Source organism: Malania oleifera, chromosome 10 (genome assembly GCF_029873635.1).
Source record: "Malania oleifera isolate guangnan ecotype guangnan chromosome 10, ASM2987363v1, whole genome shotgun sequence".
Lineage (NCBI taxonomy): Eukaryota > Viridiplantae > Streptophyta > Magnoliopsida > Santalales > Ximeniaceae > Malania > Malania oleifera.
The window spans coordinates 35141038-35164678 of record NC_080426.1 but is presented as its reverse complement, the minus strand read 5'-3'; the positions used below and the strand labels follow the sequence as shown (position 1 = coordinate 35164678).

General features: G+C 34.2%; 1 protein-coding gene across 2 annotated transcripts; it reads left to right on the top strand.

Annotated features, from left to right (window-relative positions):
- The first annotated feature begins 5483 nt into the window (after positions 1-5483).
- Positions 5484-15100, top strand: LOC131165822 (uncharacterized). 2 transcript variants are annotated; one of them, XM_058123922.1, is made up of 9 exons: positions 5484-5863; positions 6909-7010; positions 9141-9362; positions 11047-11105; positions 11209-11300; positions 11449-11561; positions 12322-12384; positions 13710-13786; positions 14820-15100. In XM_058123922.1, the coding sequence occupies exons 1-9, from the start codon at positions 5567-5569 to the stop codon at positions 14950-14952; spliced, it is 1158 nt and encodes a 385-aa protein (XP_057979905.1). In that variant the 5' UTR covers positions 5484-5566; the 3' UTR covers positions 14953-15100. The 2 variants fall into 2 exon arrangements, with proteins under 2 accessions (XP_057979905.1, XP_057979906.1); XM_058123923.1 differs by having other exon boundaries at positions 5498-5863; positions 14756-15100.
- The last annotated feature ends 8541 nt before the right edge of the window (positions 15101-23641 follow it).

Here is a 23641-nt window from a genome sequence, read left to right as displayed (position 1 = left end):
TCCTAACACTCCGTCCTATCTCTCGGATCACCTGTCTCGCCAAACCACAAGATACAGAAGGAGACTCATCGCTTGTTGTCTCCTCGAAGCCACTCTCCAAGTCATTATCCTTGTGCTCCATTTTGAAAACATTATAGGAATCGGTTAGAATTCCTATATCGTACACAATTAACACAATCATAAACCTAATCATGTCAACTATTACTCTCACAGGTCTAAACCTGTCCCGTCACACCGATATGAATCCATCAATGGTCTGCCCTACCTTTACTAGAATCGTCATTCCAGGAAAAACGCGGAATACCGCCGACACATCCCGATCTAGCAACAGAACAACCCTCGACCAACACTACCCATTTCCTACATCCTATACTCTGGTATGTACACGTCAATACTCCTAACCAAGTCTACAAGACCTAACAACCTGGTTAGCTCCGATACCGAGCTGTCATGCCCCGAACCCGGAAATGGGACCTGGGGGTGAATTTGAGTAACCTAACCTATCTCTGTATCAATTTAAACGTACATGATACAATAAAAATAAAGGGTCCGACCCTGTGGGGTGAACAGATGCCCACATACATACACACAAACATCCATACTCATCCAAAATACGCAACGAAATACGGTCTTTTATACATAACCAGTATTATACTAGAGTCTATACAAACTAGGATGTACATTCCCATAATTACAACACATACCCCAGGTGTCCACAAAACTATCCCGACAACCTGGATTCCAAAACTTGTACCTAGTAGGTACTAGCAGTAGCTATGACACCCTTGCTCCTAGATACTAGGATGCTACTTACAGCTACTTGAGGGACCTGAAAAACATTGTACGTACATTCGGGGTGAGACACCTCTCAGTAAGGAAGAAAATAAGTTATATTAGTGTGTGACATACCAGTGTTATTTTACATACTTCATAACACTATAAAATATGATACAGTTTGAAACAATTTGTACTATTTCATACATATACATACAGTTCCAGTATTTTCATAAAAACCATTCTAGTACATACGATACCCAAAACATACATACATACATACATACATACATACATACGGTCAGTGTGGTCACACTAGTACGCAACTACACAAGGTCACCTCGCCTCACAGCGATTACATTGCCACGTACGCAACTACGCTGCGACGATCAAGGCCCAATAATGATTGCATTGCTCCATACGCAACTACACAAGGTCACCTAGTCTCACATCAATTACATTGTTACATACGCAACTACATAAGGTTACCTAGTCTCACAGCAATTACATTGCTACGCATGCAACTACGAAGCGACGACTCAGGCCCACAGTGATTACATTGCTACATATGCAACTACACAAGGTCACTTAGTCTTACCACGATTACATTGCCACATGCACAACTACGCTGCGACGACCTAGGCCCACAGTGATTACATTGCTACATACGATGTAGAACACTCCCTTCGGTGACCAGCCGGAACATACTGGTGATATTTCACACCTCGGATATAGAGCCGGCCACTCTCACCCACATTAGTTAACCGATACATGACTATTTTACAAATCCCTGTAATCATTTTGGAACTCACGTTCCTATACATTTCAGCATATGTTAATTAGCCGCCACATAGCTATTTTACAAATACCTGGAACAAATACATACGCCCATACATACCACACTTATTTGGTTTACGACAAATCATATCAATTACACTTTCAAGTATACAGTTTATGCAAATATGGATTACGGTCACCTCAATAGTACAATTTTAACATAACCAACAGTTTCCAAAACGAAATAGAGATAATACCCAAAATCCCCAATTTTTCCCGAAAACTGTAACCCGAAAATCCCACTTTTTTACCAGATAGATTTCCCCAAATAAGTAGCCAAAACATACATACGATCGTAGCCTACAAGCTTACCAATCCTGATTTCAAAAATGAACTGATATAAATAGAATCCCCGTACCTTAACCCGAATTCCAACTACGAACTTTACGGTCCCCAAAACTATGAATCGAGACTCTAAAACCTACAAACCACAATACAATACTTACTTACAATCCGTACTACTACACATATACTAAATCAGAAATGAAAACCGAGCCTTACCTTGATTTTAGCCCAAAACCCAAAATCCTCCAAAACGAGATTCTGATCCACTAGAAACGTAGAAAATCCTTCACTGATCTTCGCAGTAGCTTCGGATTTGTGATTCAGGCGACAAATGGCGAAGCAATCGAGGAGAGAGAGAGAGAGAGTTTCAAATCCTAGAGAGAGAGAGAGAGAGGGAGGAAAACCATAACTTAGCCAAGAAGAAACTACAAATATCTTTATAAAGACCTTTGACCAGGGGGATTTCATCGACAAATTGGTGTTTCTCGTCGATGAGGTCTTCAGGGATTTTGTCGACGAGATGGAAATTTCGTCGACGAATCCTGATATTTCCAACTTCCACCTCTCGGCTTTTCCTCATCGACGAACCTCTAAATTTCATCGATGAGAAGCCTTCTACCTTCGTCGACGAATTATGGCCTCGTCGACGAAGTCTGCAGAATTCTATTTTTACCCCTCTTTTACATAACAAACCCACATCTTGCGATTTGGGTTCTTACAAAATCCCTGCAGTTTAATTTAACTAAAAAAAATACTCCAAAAAATCTGCTATAATTAAATATTTGTAGTTTAATTTAATTTCAAAATATTCTCAAAAATCTAATCTATTAAAATCCCTGCAATTTGACTTAATTCCAAAATATTCCAAAAAATATAATTTAATCAAATCCATACAGTTTAACTTAATTCCAAAATATTCCAAAAAATCTAATTTAATCAAATCCCTGCAGTTTAACTTAATTTCAAAATATTCTAAAAAATATAATTTAATCAAATACTATAATTTAATAATCAAATACTACAATTTAATCGGTTATTTTTTTTTTATAGGAAATAACTGACATAATCTATTCCCCTTACCTTGGTCCTAGAGTAGTGTCTCGAAAGCTCAAATCTAAAATCTACTTTGATTAACTTGTTAAGGATCGAAATCGGGACCCCGTGGTAGTGTTTGATTATCAATTTGGCTTACGAATGAGAAGAAATTGAAGAGAGCGGAAAGGTTTAAGGAGAGAGAGAGATGGAGTCGTGAAAGGGGAGCCGTAGCCGGAGAAAGTACATATATATATATGTATATATATCTTTAGTCCAACAAGTTTTTATTATCATTATAATATTATTCATTTTATTTATTTAATTAATTACTTAATTTAATATAATATTATATATATTGATATGCCTTAAATATATCAGCTTATAAAAGGAAGTCAAAACTCAGTAATCACTACCCAAGTCAAATCCTCTGGTAAGAGCAATTAACTCTAATCCAATTATGAAGGGAGAGATCCATGCTGACGCTTTAAACCTCCGGAGTGATCCACGCCCCCGCGTCATAATGGTGGGTCGCCCCAAAGGTCAATTCTCGCCACTATAAAGAAGGGTGATGTAAACAAACCAAGGTAACTCACTCTTAACCCATTTCACTGTTGCATTCAAACTCTTTGAAGCGTTCCCTTACTTAGGCATAAGAGTGACCCCCCTGAGTACATCCCAGGTCCTTAAAGCCTACTGTGTTTCCATCATTTTCAGGTCATCGAAGGTCGAAGAACGACAGTCGCTGGTCATCACCAATTTTATCCTGCAACACACACACACGCACACACACATATATAATATATAGGATCACACTTAGTTACATATTATTTTTGGAGTTGTTACATTTATTTTTATTCTCCTTAAGAAGTTACCTACTTACTATATAGGTTATATGGTCCTACGGATGTAATAGAGAGATACGATATTAGTGTAACATTAATAATGAACTTACTATTTTTTTTGTTATACAAAAAAATGCAAAAAGTCATAAAAGTGTAATTGACTTATAAGGTATATATAACTAAAAATATTGTCGTTAAACAAATAAATTATTTTAAAATATTTAAAATAAATTGAAAAGGAATTAGAAGAATAAGTGACAATGCTTTTGATCACAATATTTTAAAATTTTTAAAACAAAATTTAAATATAGTTATCAAGGCATTGATAAGGAATGTTTTTAAAATAAATATAGAGGTCAATGACTTTTATGTTTTTTGTTTTGGGTTTTCATTTCCTAATAATGCTATCCCTTTTCTTCCTCTCATTGGTACACAGGTGTTACGTATGTTTTAGAGACTTTTATTTTTACATTATAAAGACTAGCTATGGGCGCGCACTCTACAACTTTTTATTTTTATTTTTTGTTTTAAATTTTAACGAAACTTTTAAACTTCTCATTATCTTTAATTGTTCATTGCCTTATAAAAAATAATAAATTTAAAAAGTGAGTCTGCAACCAAGATATTTAAAAAATCAAGTAATTAAATAGCACACAATGCTAAAATATTATTTAAAAGCATGTGGATTTATGTTTATATAAATTAAAAAATTCATATAATTTTACATTAAACTAGCCATCATCGCGCCATATGTACATGCTCTATGACTTTCTATTTTTAAAAACTTTTAAAAAATTATTAAAAAAATAATAAAAAATTAAGTAGTATAAGGACATTTTGAGATATTTGTAGGTAATTATAAGGGTCTTTGAAATAATTATGAGTAGATATAAGGATAAATTTGACATAATTATAAGAGTATTTTGGGATAGTTGTACAAAATTAAATGAGTATTTTGAAATAATAATGAATAGTATAAGGATAATTTTGACATTTTTAAAAGGTGACACAAATGGCAGAGTCCACTATAGTATTTATGCTACAAATACAAAAGCACATGATATTTTTGTAAAAGAAATATGCAAGTAGGGATAATACCAGTAAAATTTTTTAAAAATAATATTTATAGAAAGAAGTTTAGAGGAGTAGTGGCATTAATATTTCGAAATATAGCACTATTTAATTTTTCTCAAATTTTAAAATATATTAAATAAAATATTAAGATTAATTATTTTATTTTAAAATAAAATTTGAAGACCAAGCAGGGATGAGTCCTCATTAACTTTAAAGGAGAAGTGATGCCACTTTTATTTACATCAATTTTTTCACTTTTTAAAAAATATACTCAATAATAAATAAAAAATTTGAGAAAGAACAGTTAATTTTTATTCTATTAATTATTAAAAATTAATTCAAAGAATAAAATTAATAACAATATTAAAAATAAATTTAGAGGAGAAGCAATGCTACTTCTAATTACAATTTTTTTCTAATTTTTTGTCGTAGTACTAAAAATATATTAAATAATATATAAACAAAAGCATTTTAAAATAAAGTTGAGATTTTTTTAAATAATAAAATTGTAAACCAAGCTTAACTATGATAAAATGACAAAAAAAAAAAAAAGCAAAAACAAAAAGGCCGCGTGGATATGAAGGAGACAGAAGATTTAAGTGCAGGGTAAATATGTAATCTCACATAAAGAAAAGAAAACCCTTACTCAGTTAAGTACCAAGAATCAGGCGCCCGCCGTTACTCGTTTTGCTTCTCTTTCCCCTATCCGAGCGAAGCCAATGGCGCAAGCGGGTGAAGTGATCATAAATCCCTCGCCAGCCACGACGGCGGAGCCGGAACAGCAAATACCAGAGAGATCGGCAGTGAAGCGTGGTCGCGACAGCGACGGCGGCGATCTGGGGGGCGGCGATGGCGAAGAGGCGAGGTCGCCGAAGCGTCTGAAGGGTCAGGACGTGTTGTTCAGGATCGTGGTGCCGTCGAGGCAGATCGGGAAGGTTATTGGTAGGGTAGGGTCGAGGATCCAGAAGATTAGAGAAGAGACCAGGGCCACTATTAAGATCGCCGATGCTATCGCTGTGAGTTCTCTCTCTTTCTCTCTCTCTCTCGGTGCCCTATGTTTGCTTATTAAGAAAGCTTAGGAAAAGAAAAGAAAGGAAGTCAAATTTCCGACGGTAGCTTTGCTCGGGCGATAAGGAAATCGAGGGACAAAAGAGTCTGCCAAGTTATATATTTTAATTTCACTGCCCAAGAAACTACGAATTTTTAGCTCTTCGTCTCGGTCCCCATTCGGTTGCTGAGGAAGTTTAGGACAGGCAGCTTTGGTCGGTGAGAGAGCTGGGGTAAAGGGGAGGTTTTAGTTTTTAACCCAATGTTCCGAACGCTGGAATAGAATGGATTGGAAGGGGAATAGAAAATCATAATTTTAAAGACCAATTACATCCCATTCCATTCCATTACTGTGAACCAAACAAATTAGGGTTTATTTTATGAGGAAAAAAGGCACTGAGGGTTTGAATTTAAACGGAGCATTTGGTTGCTTATGATGTACGTTGTTGCAATTTTTAAACGTAAGTAGTTAACATACAAATGAAATAGTTATTGGATATCGTGTAGTTTAGTCTCCTTGGGGGTTCTGATTTGTTGGGCAGTAAACAGTGGAAATTCTGAAATTATAAGATTTAAAGTGTGTGTGTGCGTATTTTTTTTCCCTATGCTTCTTTGCCTGCCAGTAGTGAAATGGAACCTTATTTTTTGTTTGATTAGCAAGAAAGCGGAGGAAAAAAGAAGAAGAAGGGAATTCATGACAATTATGCTGTTTAGCTCCTAGAAAATAAAAAATTGAACTTAAGTCAGGCAACTAGTTGCAGAATATACTCTCTTTGTATGCCCTCATGCTGCTCCATTCTGTGTCTAGTATTTTTTAAAGTTTTAACCATTATGATCAATACTAAGAGCAGATCTTCCCTCTACAAGTAGTACAATCTTCATTTTAATTTTGTATGGAAATGATTACAAATAATAATTTGCTAGAAGCCTTCTAAACAATTTGATGTCGTACTATTATTATTTCTATTTGTTCAACGACAATGGTATTCATTGCTTCCATATGATGTTTTGCAGCGACATGAAGAGCGTGTGATCATTATAAGCTCTAAAGACAATGATAACACGATATCTGATGCTGAGAATGCACTCTTTCAAATAACAAGTGTCATTCTTAAGGTAATGCAATTCATTATGGCTACAAGTTAACATTATCCTAATAACATTATTTTGATGTGATTTATTATGGTGATTTTCTAAAATAATTGTAGCTGCATAGTTCTATAAGTTGCCCACTGCCCAATTCAAATTATATGATTTGATTGAAACCTAGTAGGTGAATAAGAGCAAGCAATAATTGACCATCAATCATATTTTCTCACCTTGAATCTTATTTTTTACTGTTATAATCTTATGATTCATGTTTCAATAAGCAGTTTGGTTACCAAAATTCCAGCGAATTAAAACCTGACTATTCAAATACCAAAAATTCACCATTTTTAACATGCATATATGTATATTATTGCACATATTCATTCATGCATCATCAATATAATTCATTTTTAATGTAATCTGTTTTTTTTTTTTGCACAGATGCACATAACTTAACTAATTTTTAGAATTTTGATTTGATTATCAAATTTTGGTTTGCAAAATTAAGATTTCAATTCACAACTGGAATCTTAGATATGGTTATTTGATGTTATAGTTGGAGTTAATTAATTCTGTGAGCTTGATTTGTGAAAGTGTTATGAATAAGGTGTGCTTAAGCTTAGTCCCCCTCCCCCCACAGCCAGTGTAATGGCGAGAATGAGCTGATTTAAGTGTTATAAATATTGTGTAGACTCCCTTGTGAGAGGAATTGCTAGAAAAAAAAAAGTTGGATGTGTTTGGTTAAAAAGTTGTAAGCTGGCTGAAATGTTTAAAATTTGTCAAAATTGAGTGTCATTTCAGAAAAAAAAGTAAATAACATATAGCTATTTTGTAATATTTGAATAAAAAAACTAAGGACACTGATGAATAGCATAATTTGTATGAGAAGAGCAAGCTTTAAGCTTTAAAAGAAAGTAATAACTTTTTAAAAGCTCCCAAAAAACTAAAAGTTAAATTTTTAAAAGTTAAAAAATTGTTCCCTAGCTTGCTATATCCAACTTTTGCTTTTTAGAAGAAATTCAAAAAAAGAGAGGCCAAACTCGCGATTAGCACACAAGTATTTTTATTGATATTTTTGAGAAAATCACAGATCCAATTCAAAGTGTCGCTACTGTCTTAGAGGATGGATTGAACTCGTGTGAATCATTGCACATGCCAATAAAATTAGGAAAACCATCTATTTTTGGATACTTAGGCAGTTTGAGTTTCCCTCCACAACTGGAATTAGTGTTGCTTCGTTGATTCAAAAAGAATAAAATTCCCATAGAAGCCTTTCATTCTAAATTCTTTTTTGGAATCTTTGTTAAAGAGACTAGATCTGCGAGCACCTATGGTGCACTTCGCAACAGCATTAGTCCATTGTGTCTGAGGAACAGAATAATTGTGGGATAGTTATCTATACTTCCCTCAACTTTTGTGATGAATGTGGGATCTCTTGTGAGTTGTGACTTAAAAAATATCAGCCTCTTCAAAAAATCTTCAAATTTATTAGCTGCTGATGACTGTCAAGTATAATGATGTGTTAGAAATGCAATTTTGGAGGGCAATTTTTGCATCAAATTTTCTCTTTGCTTTGGGAAATTTTGGTTCTTTGTCTTTTCAAAACTTCAATTTGGAACAAACATTTTTTAACTTTCAAAGTTTAAAAATACCATTGCTTTTCATCACCATGTTGGATGGCAGTAGATGAGGGGGGCTAAGTGATTGAGTTAACAGACTGCTTGGGGGGGTTTTAGTGTAATTTCAAAAAATTCTAACAACATTGGGGCAGGTAAGAATTTCCCAATATATCTAGACCAAGAGCATCTACCCAACTGAATGATGATTGATGAATCAATGAATAAGGGAATATTTATTAATCAAATTGGTATTTTTTCCTCCGAGAATGACTACACAGTTTGAAAGCTAATGCTGTTCTGTGTTAGCAGCAGTATATCATTTGTGAGGAGTTGGTTGGCACTTTTTGAAACTACCACTCTTCAGACACCTTTTGAATCAGAGTATTGATCACTATACAGTCGTGTATTTTATGAAGGAAACTTACAGGCTTGGATTTTTTTTTAAAAGAAAGAAATTCAAATTGGACCAAATGATTTTGGTGCTTAAATTTTTTCAGTGCACTGATGGAATTAATAATATCCCTTTATACGCAAACAGGAAGATGACAGCAATATCGAGGCATTAAAAGTGGGTGCAGGGCATGTTGCAGCTAATACAATAAGGCTTTTGATTGCTGGTTCTCAAGCAGGTGGTTTGATTGGGGTGTCTGGTCAAAACATTGAGAAACTAAGAAATTCCTCTGGTGCCACAATCACTGTTCTTGCTCAAAACCAGTTGCCTCTATGCGCATCTGCCCATGATTCTGATCGTGTTGTGCAGGTTAGATGTTCATTTTGTCAATTTATATATATTTTTTTGGAGCACTTTGATCCTGTTATTTCATTGTATTTGATAGTTTCTGTTAGTTTCATACCATTTCTGGGAAATCTGCTTTTCTGGATGAGATCTAGGATGAGAATGGAGGCCAAAGTATGCAAAAGCCAATGAAATTGCTTGGTAGAAATAGTGAATTATAGTCTTGTATCTTAGAAGATGATGTAAATGTGTCTGATTGGCATGCTAAATGTGCTATAATTTCTTGACAGATGATTTTGTTTTCTTTGATTGAAATCATGTTTTATCTTCGTTGAAATGTTATATTTTAGGAGTTAAGTGAGCTCTTCCATCTGTATAAGATGATGGCATCGTCCCTTTTACTGTTGTTCAGAAATTTGAAAGTAAATATGATGCATTAAATAAAATTGTCAATTTGATTTTATTCTTTCACCTTAATCATATTCTTTCTTGAAAGAAGGTTGCCAATTTGCTTGAAGGTAATGATGGGGTGAGGGATTTTGTGAACACATATGGTTTACTGCATTTTTTTATTTCAAAATTAAAAACTAAGGTGGCTCTTCCATTGCAAATATTTTAGATTGGAGATTTTTAGCTTCAAATGAATTTTATTATCTTACATGGAAAGAGTTTAGACTTTAGAGGCTTTGTTGCTAGAATTTGAGAGTTGGCACCCAATGTGATTGTCCCTCCCTGCCCCCGCCCCCGCCCTGGCCCCCGCCCTATCCCTGTCCCTGCCCCTGTCCCTGCCCCTGCCCCTGTTTTGAATGAATTCTATAAATCAAATAATTGATGCCCATTGGGATGGAGGTGAGGTCTACATGCTTTTCTAAATCCTTAATAGCATCAATGTGAAAATTGTGGAGGTGATGGAGTGGGATGAAATTTGACCAAAAGGTGTACATTCTCGGTGAATTCTTTTTTTATGGTACTTTTTTGATATGCGCAGTGTGGGGGATGATAACTAGTCAAAAGTAATTTGGAAGAGTTAAGTCCTTGTCAAGGTAGAATTCTTCGTACATCACTTGGGAAGACATTATTTTTTCTTAGATAAGTTGGAAAAAAAAGGTTCAAATTTTGGGGAATTAGTGCTTTTTGTGAAAAAGAGATGAGGGAGTTTATTTAATACATTCTTGTTCATTGCTTCTTTATTAGAGGACTTCGGGAATTGGCTTGTGCAATGATGGGCCTTCGTTTGGTGACTGCCCAATATGTCAAGGGATTTTTTTTCCTTTCCTCTTTTTGCGGCAGTTCTTTGGAAGAGAAGCAAAGGAGAGGGCTTGTAACAAATACCGGTTATGGCTTTTTGGATAATATTTATAGAAAGAAAACAACAGTTTAGCTTTTTAAACAGGTGGGGCCTTTCCTGCCTCATTCCCGCCCCCCCCCTCCCCCTCCCCCTCCCCCTCCCCCAATTTTTGGGTGAGAGGCGCGGATAGGATTGTTTTTATTTCAAATTGTCATGATCTTGTAAATTTTGTTAATGAACTTTGTTATATTTTTGGGTATTAACTTAGTGATCAGTTTTTGTATTGTTGATTGCTTTCCTCGGGCAATCCTTGTAATGAAAATTTAAATTTCCTACTAAAAAACTTCTCTCTTAGATTCGTTTTCTATGCTTCTTTTGTTTCTCTCTGTGGATAATGACCAATGTTTATTTTGAGCCCAGATATCAGGTGATGTACCTGCTGTACTGAAAGCTGTGCAGGAGATAGGTTGCCAATTAAGGTTCTATAATAAACATATTTCATTGATATTTTGTGTGGTCCAATTTGTTCTTTTGTACATTTAATTTAACCACTGATTGATGTGCCGACTCTAAATTGTCCAGGGAAAACCCACCCCGACAGATAATTTCCATAAGCCCTACGTACAACCTTAGCATAAATCGAACAGCTCAACAATATCTGGATCCAAATTCAGGTTATTTATAGTTTCTTTGATTAAAAATAGTTTTCTATTTTGGCTTTTTTGGGTTCAAAACTAATTTCAACTACCATGTTCTGAAGCCGTGTCAAACTTTAATATTTTGTCTATAACCACATCATCTTTAGGACAACCACTCTTGCAGCTGATTATGTAACCTTCGAGATGGTGATTTCGGAAACACTGGTTGGTGGGTTGATCGGCAGGTGTGGCTCCAACATATCAAGGATAAGAAATGAATCAGGGGCAACAATCAAGGTATTTGATTTTTTGTTTTAGGCTGTAAATTTGCCAAATCATTGGTTGCTCGCAGAAAAAAGATTCTCTGTTTTGGCATGGCTACTGAACCCTGTAATCAAGCTCTTTTAAACAAAAAAAATTAGAAATGCAAGAAACATAATTGTACTATCCTATGGGGAAAAAAGGAAGAGATATATCTAGCTTTTCTATGGTAGCTTTTCCTATGATCATTTTCAATTTTTTAACAGCATGCCTTAATTATTTTTTTGTAGCATCTTTCTTTCTTTATTAATAATTTTTTTTTAATTAAGAAAAAAGGTTAAGATAACATCTTTATGAAGCAAAGGATATTTCTGATATATATAAAGTAAATTCAGCAGTCCTGTGGGGACCTTAGAGGGTATTGTTGTGTTCTTATTTTTTGTAAAATGAGAATGGAGTCCCTAAATTCTGCGTTGGGAGTGTCAACATAGCCTCCTAAGGGATTAATTAAAGCCTTTTCTTTCCCCAACTTATATGTTTTTCCCTTTGGTCTAATTAATATATCAAAATGCTAGGTGTGGTTTGTCATTGAATAATGGAAAATGGTTCATCTTGATTATACATTCACACTTACAAACTGTTGTATATATGCAATGGCCTATAGGCAGAAAGTTGCTCTATGATCTTTTGGTTATATTTGAGTTGTGCTCATGCTGATGTATTAAATTATGCTTTTGAATGCAAGCTACCTTTCACATTTATTTTCAAATTTTAAGATTTTTGTTGTTTTTTGTAGGTCTATGGTGGCAAAGGAGAGCAGAAACTTAGGCAAATCCACTTTGGCGGCAGTGCCCAGCAGGTCATTTAATTCCATTTCCGTCATTGATTGTTGGATAATTGTGCATCTTTTTTTCCTTTTTTTTTTTTTGGGGGGGGGGGGGGGAGGAGGTGGGGGGTTTGGTTCGAATGTAGTCCTAGGTTCATGAGAGGATGATAAGTTCCTGTTGGCTGTGGTGGTGTTAAGGTTTTAAATCTCAATTTTGACTATGATTTGAAGACTTTAGAAGTATGGAAATTTTGATTTTGACATCAATTTCAATTTCAATATCAATTATAAAACATGATAGAAATTACATCTAAACAAATCTGCATTATTCTGTCAACTATGACAGGAGGGGTTATTGGAGGGGTTTTCTTAATTAGAAGTTGTTGGATTTTCTTTGTTTTCTTTGTTGGAGGAGTGGTTTTCTTAATAAGAGCTTGTTAGGTTTTCTTTGTTTTCTGTTATTTTTTCTTTCTGCTTTGAGGATCTCAGCCTCTTTTAGGTTGTATTTTCCCTTCTCTTAATAAATTTCTTTTGCTATGCAAAATCAGGGAATTTTTTTCATGGAACTTTAGAAACTATTAATAAACAAAATAATGCGATTTGGAACTGATATATTGTAAATAAAATATGTCAATGCCAAGTATGCAGCAAATAATGCAATAATTATATTATACATATTTAATTATTAAAATTCATAGATCAGTTCAAAATTAGCTACTATGCGAATACTGCCTAATTAGACATAAAAGGTTGAATAAAGTGTTGTAGTTAATATCTAAGTTCAATTTTGCATTAGATTTCTAAAATATGGAAATTATCTTTCATGCCTGTCTTGTAATTATTTTTAAAAAGAATATCTATTTAGAGAGATTTAACTTGGGTCTTGAATGTCGCATTTCAATATTGGAGGAAATTTGTTACATAGTCTTATTTTTAAAGAAATTACTGAAAATTTTGAAATTTTATTAAATTTTGGGTGATTTTGGAAATTTTGAAAGATGAAAATTGCTTGCCATTTCAATCTTGAGGGTGGTGGAAAGCAGAAATTTCAATGAATGAGTTGACAAATTTGTCACAATATAAGATAACGGTTATATTAAAAAATGAGAGAACATTTCTGAAAGGTGAAAAGAAGGTTAATTAGGGAGCTTTAGAGAAAGAAATTTGGATGAAAGTAAACTTACCCAGTTATTTTTATTTATTTATTTTTGTGAAAATTGGAAGTGAAGCAATCCTAGTGTATCAAAAAGTGGTTTAATGACTAAATTCTAGCTGAATTCATATTGTGGTGCTGTTGAAGTGCCTGTGGGCAGGTTTTATGAGTTACCCATTTTTTGATATTTATGGATGTTTAACAGGTAGCATTGGCAAAGCAAAGGGTTGATGAATACATATATTCTCAGTTGATACAACAAGCTGGTCCTCAACAGGCAGCGTAAGCTTCACCTCCCCCACTCGCCTTCCTCTTCTCATTGATTTGGGGGTGCTAGTACTCCATAGGTTTTGGGAGTTAGATTATTGAACTGATATGGAGACGAATGATTGGTAATACAATAAAAAATAAAATAAGTAGTGCTTGTACTTGTTTTTCCCCCCTTTCCTTTTATTTGTTTATTTATTTGGTGGGGAGAGGGGTAGTTAATGGAATAGAAGTAAACTAGTTTTTTTTTGTGCTAATGACAAATTTAACGGCTACGACTAAAATGAGTGTTTAGATGGAGGAATGATTGCATGAAACAATAAAATAAGAAAAAGGCTTTTTGACTGGCAAAAAATTAAGGCATTCCCAATTGAGAAGATTAGGGAAAAATCAATAAGATGTGTTTCATGCATGCAGCCATGCACAAAAAATAATTGAATGCTTGATTATGAATTGAGATTCTGATTCATGTTAAATGTGGACAGTGAGAGACGTGATCTTAAACTAATGGATATGGTTCCTAGTCTCAAATAGTCTGGATTAACTCTTTATAGTTGATCTAGTAAATTTTCTGCTTTGGAACTATCAAAGATGTGGAAGGGATCTTAAATCTTAGCTTTAGATTGAACATGGATGGTTGCACACAATCAGTACCCTATGCAATTAGGGAACAGATATGGTTCTGGATAAGAGCCCTTCTACCCAGAAATGTGACATTCTGAACGTCGTAAGGAGAGCTGATCTTGCAGTCATATATCTAAATGAATTTAATGATTGAGCCAATCTTGCTGGTTTTTGCTTTGTCATTTTTTTTACGGATCTAGTTACCAACCAGTTTACATGTGACAATCCTTTAGCCTGCACTGGAAAGAAGGGGAAATATATTAGAATGCTTTTAACTGTTGCATGCTGGAGAAATATCTACATATAGAAAAACTATTTGAATTTTGTCCTGTTGCAAAGCTAATGAAGATGCCTTTGCAGAGGGATGCTCCATGCATTTGGTCCATTGCAAAGTTAATGTAGATGTTTTGGCCTCCACTTGCAGAGATTATGAAGCTGGAACATTAGCAGCTTATGCTCCTGTCTTCTCATCTGCCACCTCAGAATCAACTCCTGCTCATCCATGTATGGCCGTCCATGCTCCATCAGCCTATTATCAATGTCAACCATATGGTTAGAAGGTTTTTGGTATTTGTTTCACTTGTGTAATTTATTTGGAAAATTGCTGGATTTGGATATTGCTGTTTGAAAAAATATAGGTGACTTGAGATCTCATCACCGGCTTTTAATTGACCTATGGTTAAATTCCACCCTTCATTTTTTTCATTCTGTTCTTTTATGGTCTTGAAAAACCTAAAAAACTATACTGCAAACAATGATATCTTGATTAATCCTGATGGCGGTGTGTTTGAAAGAGAGGGTAATGGATTTCTGTGGGGAATTCAATTGAGGCATACAATTCTGTTATCAACTGGATGCCTTCTTTTTTGCGTGGGGTGTGGTTTAATTTTGTGATACTGCTGGGCTGTAGTAGGGTGGGTATGATGATTGAATTTGGTTCTTGTTGAAGTACTGGAGTAGGTTGCAGCTCATGGTACAGGTGGTGCGTTGGTGTTGGTAGCCTTTGGTGGCTGATCTGAGGATGGCCCGATAGGGTGTTCATCTGTAGAAGAAGCAAGTCGTGACACGGAAACATTGAGCGGCCGAAAAGATGATGCATTTGATGGATTAATGGACATTTGATGGTCTTTTTTGTTAAAATGGGTTGAATCGATTTGTAGTCTGTACTGCAGGGCATCCCTCGTTTGTATTTTAGTTGCATTTTATTTTCTAGAGGCTGTATCTTGGTTTTAGAAATTTGTTGTTAAACACTTACCTTCTCCTCCGTGGTTGCTTAAGTTTGCATCGTGTAAATTTGAACAATTGAAACCCCTACATATTACAAGGCCTCGCATTTTATGCACCACCCTCTGCCCAAGCTGATATGTTGGGAAACCATTTGCAGGATTTTAGATTTTTTCGGAATGATACTTGTTGGATATTTTATTTTTGAAAATGTTATGCTTGTTGAGGGATTGCTTTTATTCTCTTGGTAGGATCTTCCAAGATTATGATCTGGCTCTAGATGAAGCTTGTTATATAATTAAAGGATGGGATGGCCGCCACAAGAGAACATTATTTTATTTTTTATTTTGGTTTTAGATGGATGTTCTCGGGGATATAGAGATGGGAGTATTGGGTCAGTTTCATCTCTATTTCTACAATTAAGAGGTATAAATCCGCAAAAATAAAAACGATAGCCTATTGATTATGTGTTTTTTTTAAAAAATAATAATATTATGTTCAATCAATCTTTTGTTTGGATAATGGGATATCATCATCTCTTTTGTGTGGTGGTTTTATCTTTAATTATCATAACATAAAGTGACAACCCAATTAAATATGCAACTTTTTTATCTTTTTTTATTTTTTGGAAAGTGAGGGCGGCACCTTTTATCTTTAAAGCGAAGTATTTGAATAATAGGCACCACTTGAGAGAAATAAAGTCAGATAAAGGAATTATATTTTGGAGATCGATTGTTCATGTGATACCTGAAGCATTAGAGCATGTTCGTGTCCAAATTAAAGAAGGGTTGACCTCTTTTTAGTTTGATCGATGGTTAGCCTTCGGTCCCCTTTGTGTTAAGGTTCAGAAAATTAGAAACCATAAGCTACGAACACAAGATTGTCGGGATAGAGATGGGTGGAATGTTGATTTATTAGTGGATCTATTGGGTGAAGAATAGAGTAAGTAGTGAACTCTGTTATTTTTTGCTAGGAGGGTCTAGATACAGTAATTTGGGAACTTTTAACAGATGGGAAGTTTACCACGACAAGTGCTTGGGAAATTATAAAGAGGAATTCTTAGTTTCAAAATGGATTCTGACATCTTATGTTGCCAAAACGGGTGTCAATTTGTATGTGGAAGGCTTGGTTTGCTTGTCTTCCAATTGATACTCGTATTCAAGAAGTAGGTGTTCAGATGACCTCTCGATGTGATTGTTGTTCAAATGCCAAAATTGAATCTCTAGACCATGTGTTTTGCATGGGATCTTTTGCTCAGGAGGAATGGAAACAAGTAGTAGTGGCGTTGTGTGTTAGTTGTATGACAACGAATACATGGAAAGTCAGAGTTAATTTCTAGTTTAGTTGTGTAAGACGGGCCTCATAGTTAGACATTTTGGTAGGTCTCATACCTAGTCTCATTATTTGGAGACTTTGGACTCGTTGATGTAGAGCGAAGATGGAATCAATTCATGATTCGGTGAGAACTGTGTGGCTTGATAATAAATATTGGCTAAGATCCATTTCAAACAAGTTAACTAAATATGCAGCTACTTTTTGCACAGATATTGCAGTCCTTTGTGCTTTGGATATTCAAGTAAAAAATGTGAGGGTTCGTCTTCCTTGTGTAGTTAGATGGTGTAGACCTGGGATATGTTGGGTTAAGTTGATTGTGAATAAGCTGTAAAGGTAACCTAGGTAATTGTTGTGGTGGAGGCGTGATAAGAGATGAAAGAGGATTATTTAAAGCAGTTTTTTCTTCATTACTGGGTTATGAAACCAATAACATGACTGAACTGAAAACGATTATTATAAGAATTAATCTGTGCAAAGATCTCGGATTTGATTAAGTGGAGATTGCCTGTGACTTTGCTTTGTTGGTTCAGTGGATTAATTCTAGGAAGTGTTCAGTTTGGAACTTATGGGAATTGTGGGAAGAACTTGTGTTAGCATTGAGAGACATACATTACAAAGTGAAACATGTTTACAGGGAGGCGAATCAAAGTGTGGATTTCTTTACCAAGTAGGGTGAATCTGGTATATCTCGATCATATAGTTGTTAGGATGAGCTTCCACAAGAAGTTAGGGAAATGATTCGATTGGATTTGTTGGGATTTCCTTCCTTGCGCTTGTGATAACACTACAAAGACTAATATGCCTGAACTTGTCAAAACTCGAGGGATTCCATAGCCATGTCTACTTTGATCATTACATTTCCACCATTAGACTTCTTATGCAGAGAATGAACCATTTCTTGTGTTAATGTAATATTTTCAAATATACTTCTACCAGGAATGAAAGCTCTACTTCAGAGAAATCAATGCAGACAATAAACCTGTCATCCTTGCAATAATAATTTTTGAAAAAAATTTGTAGATAACACTACAAAGACTAATAGGCCTGAACTTGTCAAAACTCTGGGAATTTTAAATTTTTGGGATTAGAATAATGTAAGATGTAGAATAAAATCTAGGAAGAGGAGATCTCGTAAAAAAATCTCTAGTTACATTGATCACCAATATCCCAACAATCATGGAAAAAAGCTGAACCAAAGCCATTCAGACCTGAGCTACTATTTCTCGAGATAGAAAGAATAACATTCCTTACCTCCACCTCGGACGAAGCACGACAAAAAGCAATATTATCCTCTTCAGAAACCATAGGAGATATAATATCATCAAGGTAAACTGTTCGAATGGGTCCTGCACTTGTTGAGAAAGTTTGAAAATACCTTACTGCACCCTCATGAATAGCCTCCATAGAATCCAACACTTCTCCATTCGGAAGCTTCAATGAATGAATCATAGCCTTCTTCCTCTTTTGGTTCACAAATGCATGAAAGAACTTTGTATTATTATCCCCCGCCTCCAACCACTTCTTTTTGGCTAGTTGAGAAATACGAATCTCCTCCCTCTTTTCCCAAGCTTCCAACTCGAGTTTAGAAAGGAAAAAATCTTCCTCAATTTTTGGCGAATACCCTTCCAGAAGCTGAGCCTCTAGAACCTCCATACTTTCCTCTAATTTTTTTAATGTTCTGATGCACATATCCAAATACCTGCTTGTTCTAGTTTCGGATTGCAACTTTCGTATGCTTCAATTTAGCAGCAAGTCTAACTAAACCCGTGCCATGGGATTCCTCCCTCCAGGCTTCTTCCACACAAGACTTAAAAGATTGATGAGTACTCCACATATTCTGATACCTGAAGGGAGAAGGACCAAAGATATTTATCCTCTTTCCGCTGGTAAGAATGGAGTAGACATTATTATAGACAAAAACTTAAAAGATAATGTTGTGGATGTAACTAGAGTAGATGATATAATTATAAAAATCAAGATGATATTAGGACAAGAGATAATAAATATCATTAGTGCTTATGCTCCTTAAGTCAATTCAGTAGAAAATCTTAAGAGACAATTTTGGGAAGATATGGATAGTATTAAACAAGGAATTCCAGGGACTGAGAAAATATTTATAGGAGGAGATCTGAATGGACAGATTGGAAGAGATAATAAAAATTATGAGAGGATACATAGAGGATATGGATATGAAGACAAAAATGAGTTTGGGGAAATGATCTTAAACTTCGCTATGTCAAATGATTTTAGTATAATGAATACTTGCTTTAAGAAGAGAGAATAACACTTAATAACCTTTAAAAGTGGACGAAATAGAAGTCAAATAGATTTATTTATTTATTTATTTATTTTAACTAGGAGGGTAGATCGTTTATTATGCAAGGATTGTAAAGTTATTCGAGGTGAAAGCCTAACCACACAACATAGGGTCTTAGTGTTAGATATATGTATTAAAAAAATGGAAAAAGAAGAATAAAATAAACCAGTGTAAGAGAACTAGATGGTATAACCTAAAAGGAAAAAATATAATAAAAATTAAAGATAAAATGATTAAAGATGGGGATTGGACCATAGAGGATGAGATAGATACAAATACTCTTTGAAATATATTAGCTAGCTCTATTAAAAAGATAGCAAAAGATATTTTAGATGAATCAAAGGGAAGATTCTCGAACAGCAAAGATAGTTGGTGGTGGGATAAAGATGTACAGAAAATTATAAAGACAAAAAGAATTTGGTATAAAACGTGGCAAAAATGTAGAAATAGAGATAACTTTGAAAAATATAAGGAGGCAAGAAAAGATGCAAAAAAGGTCATTAGTAAAGCTAAATATAGATCATTTAATAATTTGTATGATAGATTAGGTACAAAACAAGGGGAAATAGATATATTTAAACTTGCTAAAGTTAGAGAAAGGAAAAGTAAGGACTTAGCAAATTTAATATGTATAAAAAGTGAGGATGATATTGTCTTGGTTAAGGATGAAGACATTAAATAAAGATGATGAAGTTACTTTAGTAAGTTGTTTAATGAAAACCAAATAAAAGGTTTAAACTTAGAATTGTCAATAAGGAAAAGTGAAACGCCCCGAATCCTTAAACCCGGGTTTGGTGCGTTATACTTGATAAAATCCTGATAATCCATAATCCATAATATATGTGGCGAAAAACATAACCATAATCTCCATATAACATAATACTAGAGTTTACTAATTCTAACTACCAACCATAATAAATTAATCATCCACAAGTATTCAAATATATATATGTCTCCAAAACATTATCCACTAATACCAGTATGTTTCACAACCATCCATATCTAATAAAACTTAAAACATAAATTATAAAACATAAAATATACATATCAAAATTAACATAAAATATACTATTTTTCTTTTATCTTCCAAAAAATGTTATAAAATCTCGAGCTCTCAAAGCTCGATCCTGAGAAATCTTGAAAAAGATGAATTCATATTCGGGTGAGACACATTTCAGTAAGGAAAGAAATAATATATTAAACTCAGCGTGTGGCCATCATGAGATTATACATATCATTTTATAATATTTGCAATTCATTAACATAATTTCCTAAAACCATTTTTTGATCCTAATCAAACACATGTAAATGTTTAACCCACGAGATTACCCAAGGATAGGGGTGATTACCCGCCCATACAAGTAACATCCCTCTGCTCTGATACTTAGGTAATCCTAAGGTCATAATTAAAACATACCAGAGCACTTGCCTTACTCAGTAAGCCCTCAAGTGTAAGATTAATCTCGTACTCACACAGTTCAACAATAGTTTATCAGCAAAGGCCCTATGGATAGGGAATTCTACTCGTCCATACAAGTAGGTTCCCTCTACCCTAGCGCGTTATGCAGCTACTGCCACATCTGAAACTACTAGTACACTCGCCTTACTCAGCAAGTCCTTAGGCGAAAAGTATGCCTCGCCCAATCGTAACATATTCTATGTACATAAATACTTCTAACATTATAATACATCATTATTTCCATCGTTATTCAATCATTCACATTCTTTCATGTTCATAACTTAGCATTTCCTTGCGTTTCACTTTAAGTAACTCTTTCCCATTTGTATCATTCACATTTTACATTTTATTTCATTGCATTGTCATTTCTTGTCATTTCATTTCATAACATTTTCATTTCATTCCTTTGTACTACAACCGCTCTTTAGCTATCATTTATTAGTCCACATAGAAATGCGCTAGAATCTGTTACAGTTAGTCCATATAGAAATGCGCTAGAATATGCTAACTCGGCTTTCAGTTGTCGTACATTTACCCAACATCTTTCAGCTGTTTACATGGTTGCATTAACACACACAAGCAACATAATCCATGTCATGTTTTATTCACAATACATTACTTACTTTACTTGCATCTCATACATTTAACATATAATTTGCACAGATTCTCATGCCACACAATTTAATAATAAAATTCATATACATTCTTTACAAAAATAAGTCAACCCATAATTAACATTTATATGCTAAAAATACATTTAATTTCGTATATAATTCATAAAAAAATTCTTTTTACTTTCATTCGTTTATTTTCCCATATACATAGCTATATAAGCATTCCTAAGCTCAGAAAACACAAATTTTATTGTTGGCATTTTAAAACCCACATAAAAACATATATATATACATAAATAACCCATAATCATTTTTAATTCATGAAAAACCTGATTTAATATATAAATTTTCCCTTTACCTGATTTCTTGAACTACGCCAACAGGAACTTCGAAAAATACCTGCGGCGCTCACTCGGATCCTAAATAAAAAATTCCTAACTCCAATAAATTATTCCTGAATAAAATATTATTTAAATATTTCCTAGGGCCATAATTCCTAAATAAATAAATATACCCTTAAATTTAGTCAAATTACCAAATTTTCAAATTTCCTAATGCCACTCTCACTTGGAGTAGAGTTTAGAAAATCTCAATTGAAAAATTACGTACGCCAAAATGACGACGACGACGACTAGGACCACGTGGTGGTACCCAATCGTCGATTTAACCGCATATTAACAGCGAAATTGAGAAAATGAGAAAAAATTACCTTTCCCCAAGAGCAGTACCTAAGCCATTCCCATGAAAAATCTACTCTAGTAAATATGTCGGCAGCGGAATTAGGAATCCAATGGCACCTTCCGTTTCCCGATCCGTCGTAAACTCGTCGAGAAATTGAGAGAAGGAGAGAGATAGAGATAAAGCGAACTAGCCACAAGAAATTTGTAAAGGGGGGGGGGGGGGCGTGTCTGACTTCTCCTCCTCCTTCTTTCTTCTTCCTTTCTTCTTCTTTTACTTTAACTTTACATATATATATATATATATATATATACTTATTTCAATTAGTTTTTAGTTTTTAGTTTTTTTTTAATCCAATGTAAATATTTAATTATTTAATTTATCTTAATTTAATTTAATTTCTTTAATTTTAATTAATTTATTTTTTTTTAATTTTTCTTTTCTTTTTCCCACGTCATTCCTTTTATTTATTTATTTGTTATTTTATCCATTATATTTTTTTTCCAAATTATTTTAATTCTTTTAAATTTCTGAGTCTTTACAAAAAGACTGAAAATATGAGATTTATTCACAAAATTAGAGTTAACGAAATTAAGTTCGCACTAAAAAAGATGAAAAATGGGAAAGCTATGGGACTAGATAACATCTCAATTGAAGTTTGGAAATGCTTAGGTGATAAGGAAATTATATGGTTAACTAATTTAACCAATTACCATAGGTGTGCATCAAGGATCTGCTTTGAGTCCTTATCTTTTTGCTTTAGTGATGGACTGAGAGCATTCAAAAAGAGGTTCCATGGTATATGTTGTTTGCAGATAATATTGTATTAATTGATGAAACTAGGGACGGAGTAGAGGCTAAGTTAGAATTATAAAGAGAAGTTTTGAAATCTAGAGGTTTTAGAATAAGAAGAAATAAGACAGAATATATAAAATGTAATTTTAGTAATGATAGGAGGAATATTGGGAACAAAGTTAAACATGATGATGAAATAAATAGTACTTGTAGATTTCGATACCTTAGATCTATTATGCATGCTGAAGGAGAACTTGAAAATAATGTAATGCATAGAGTTAAAGCAGGTTGCGTAAGATGGAGAAGTGTTTCAGGTGTGCTATGTGATCGTAGAATACTCCTAAAATTGAAAGAAAAGTTTTATAGGACAGCGATAAGACCAGTAATGCTATATGGATCAAAATGTTGGGCGACGAAGAAACATAACATCCAAAAAGTAAATGTTGTCAAGATGAGAATGCTTACATGGATGAGTGGAATAACATTGAAAGATAAATTAAGAAATGAATATATTTGTGGTATGGACACTTGCAACGACTCAGATGCTCCTGTATGCTCCTATAGAAGATAAGATAAGCGAGGGACGACTTAGATGGCATGGACACTTGCAACGTAAGTCACATAGTGCACCTGTAAGGAAGAGTGACTTAGTTACAGTGGGATGCAATAAAAGGGGTAGGGATAAACCTAAAATAACTTAGGAGGAGATAGTAAAGATTTAATATCTTTGAATATATCAAAAGAAATGGTCCATGATCGCATAAATTGGTGAAAAATGATTCATATAACTAACTCCACCTGGTAAGACTAAGGTTTGGTTTTAC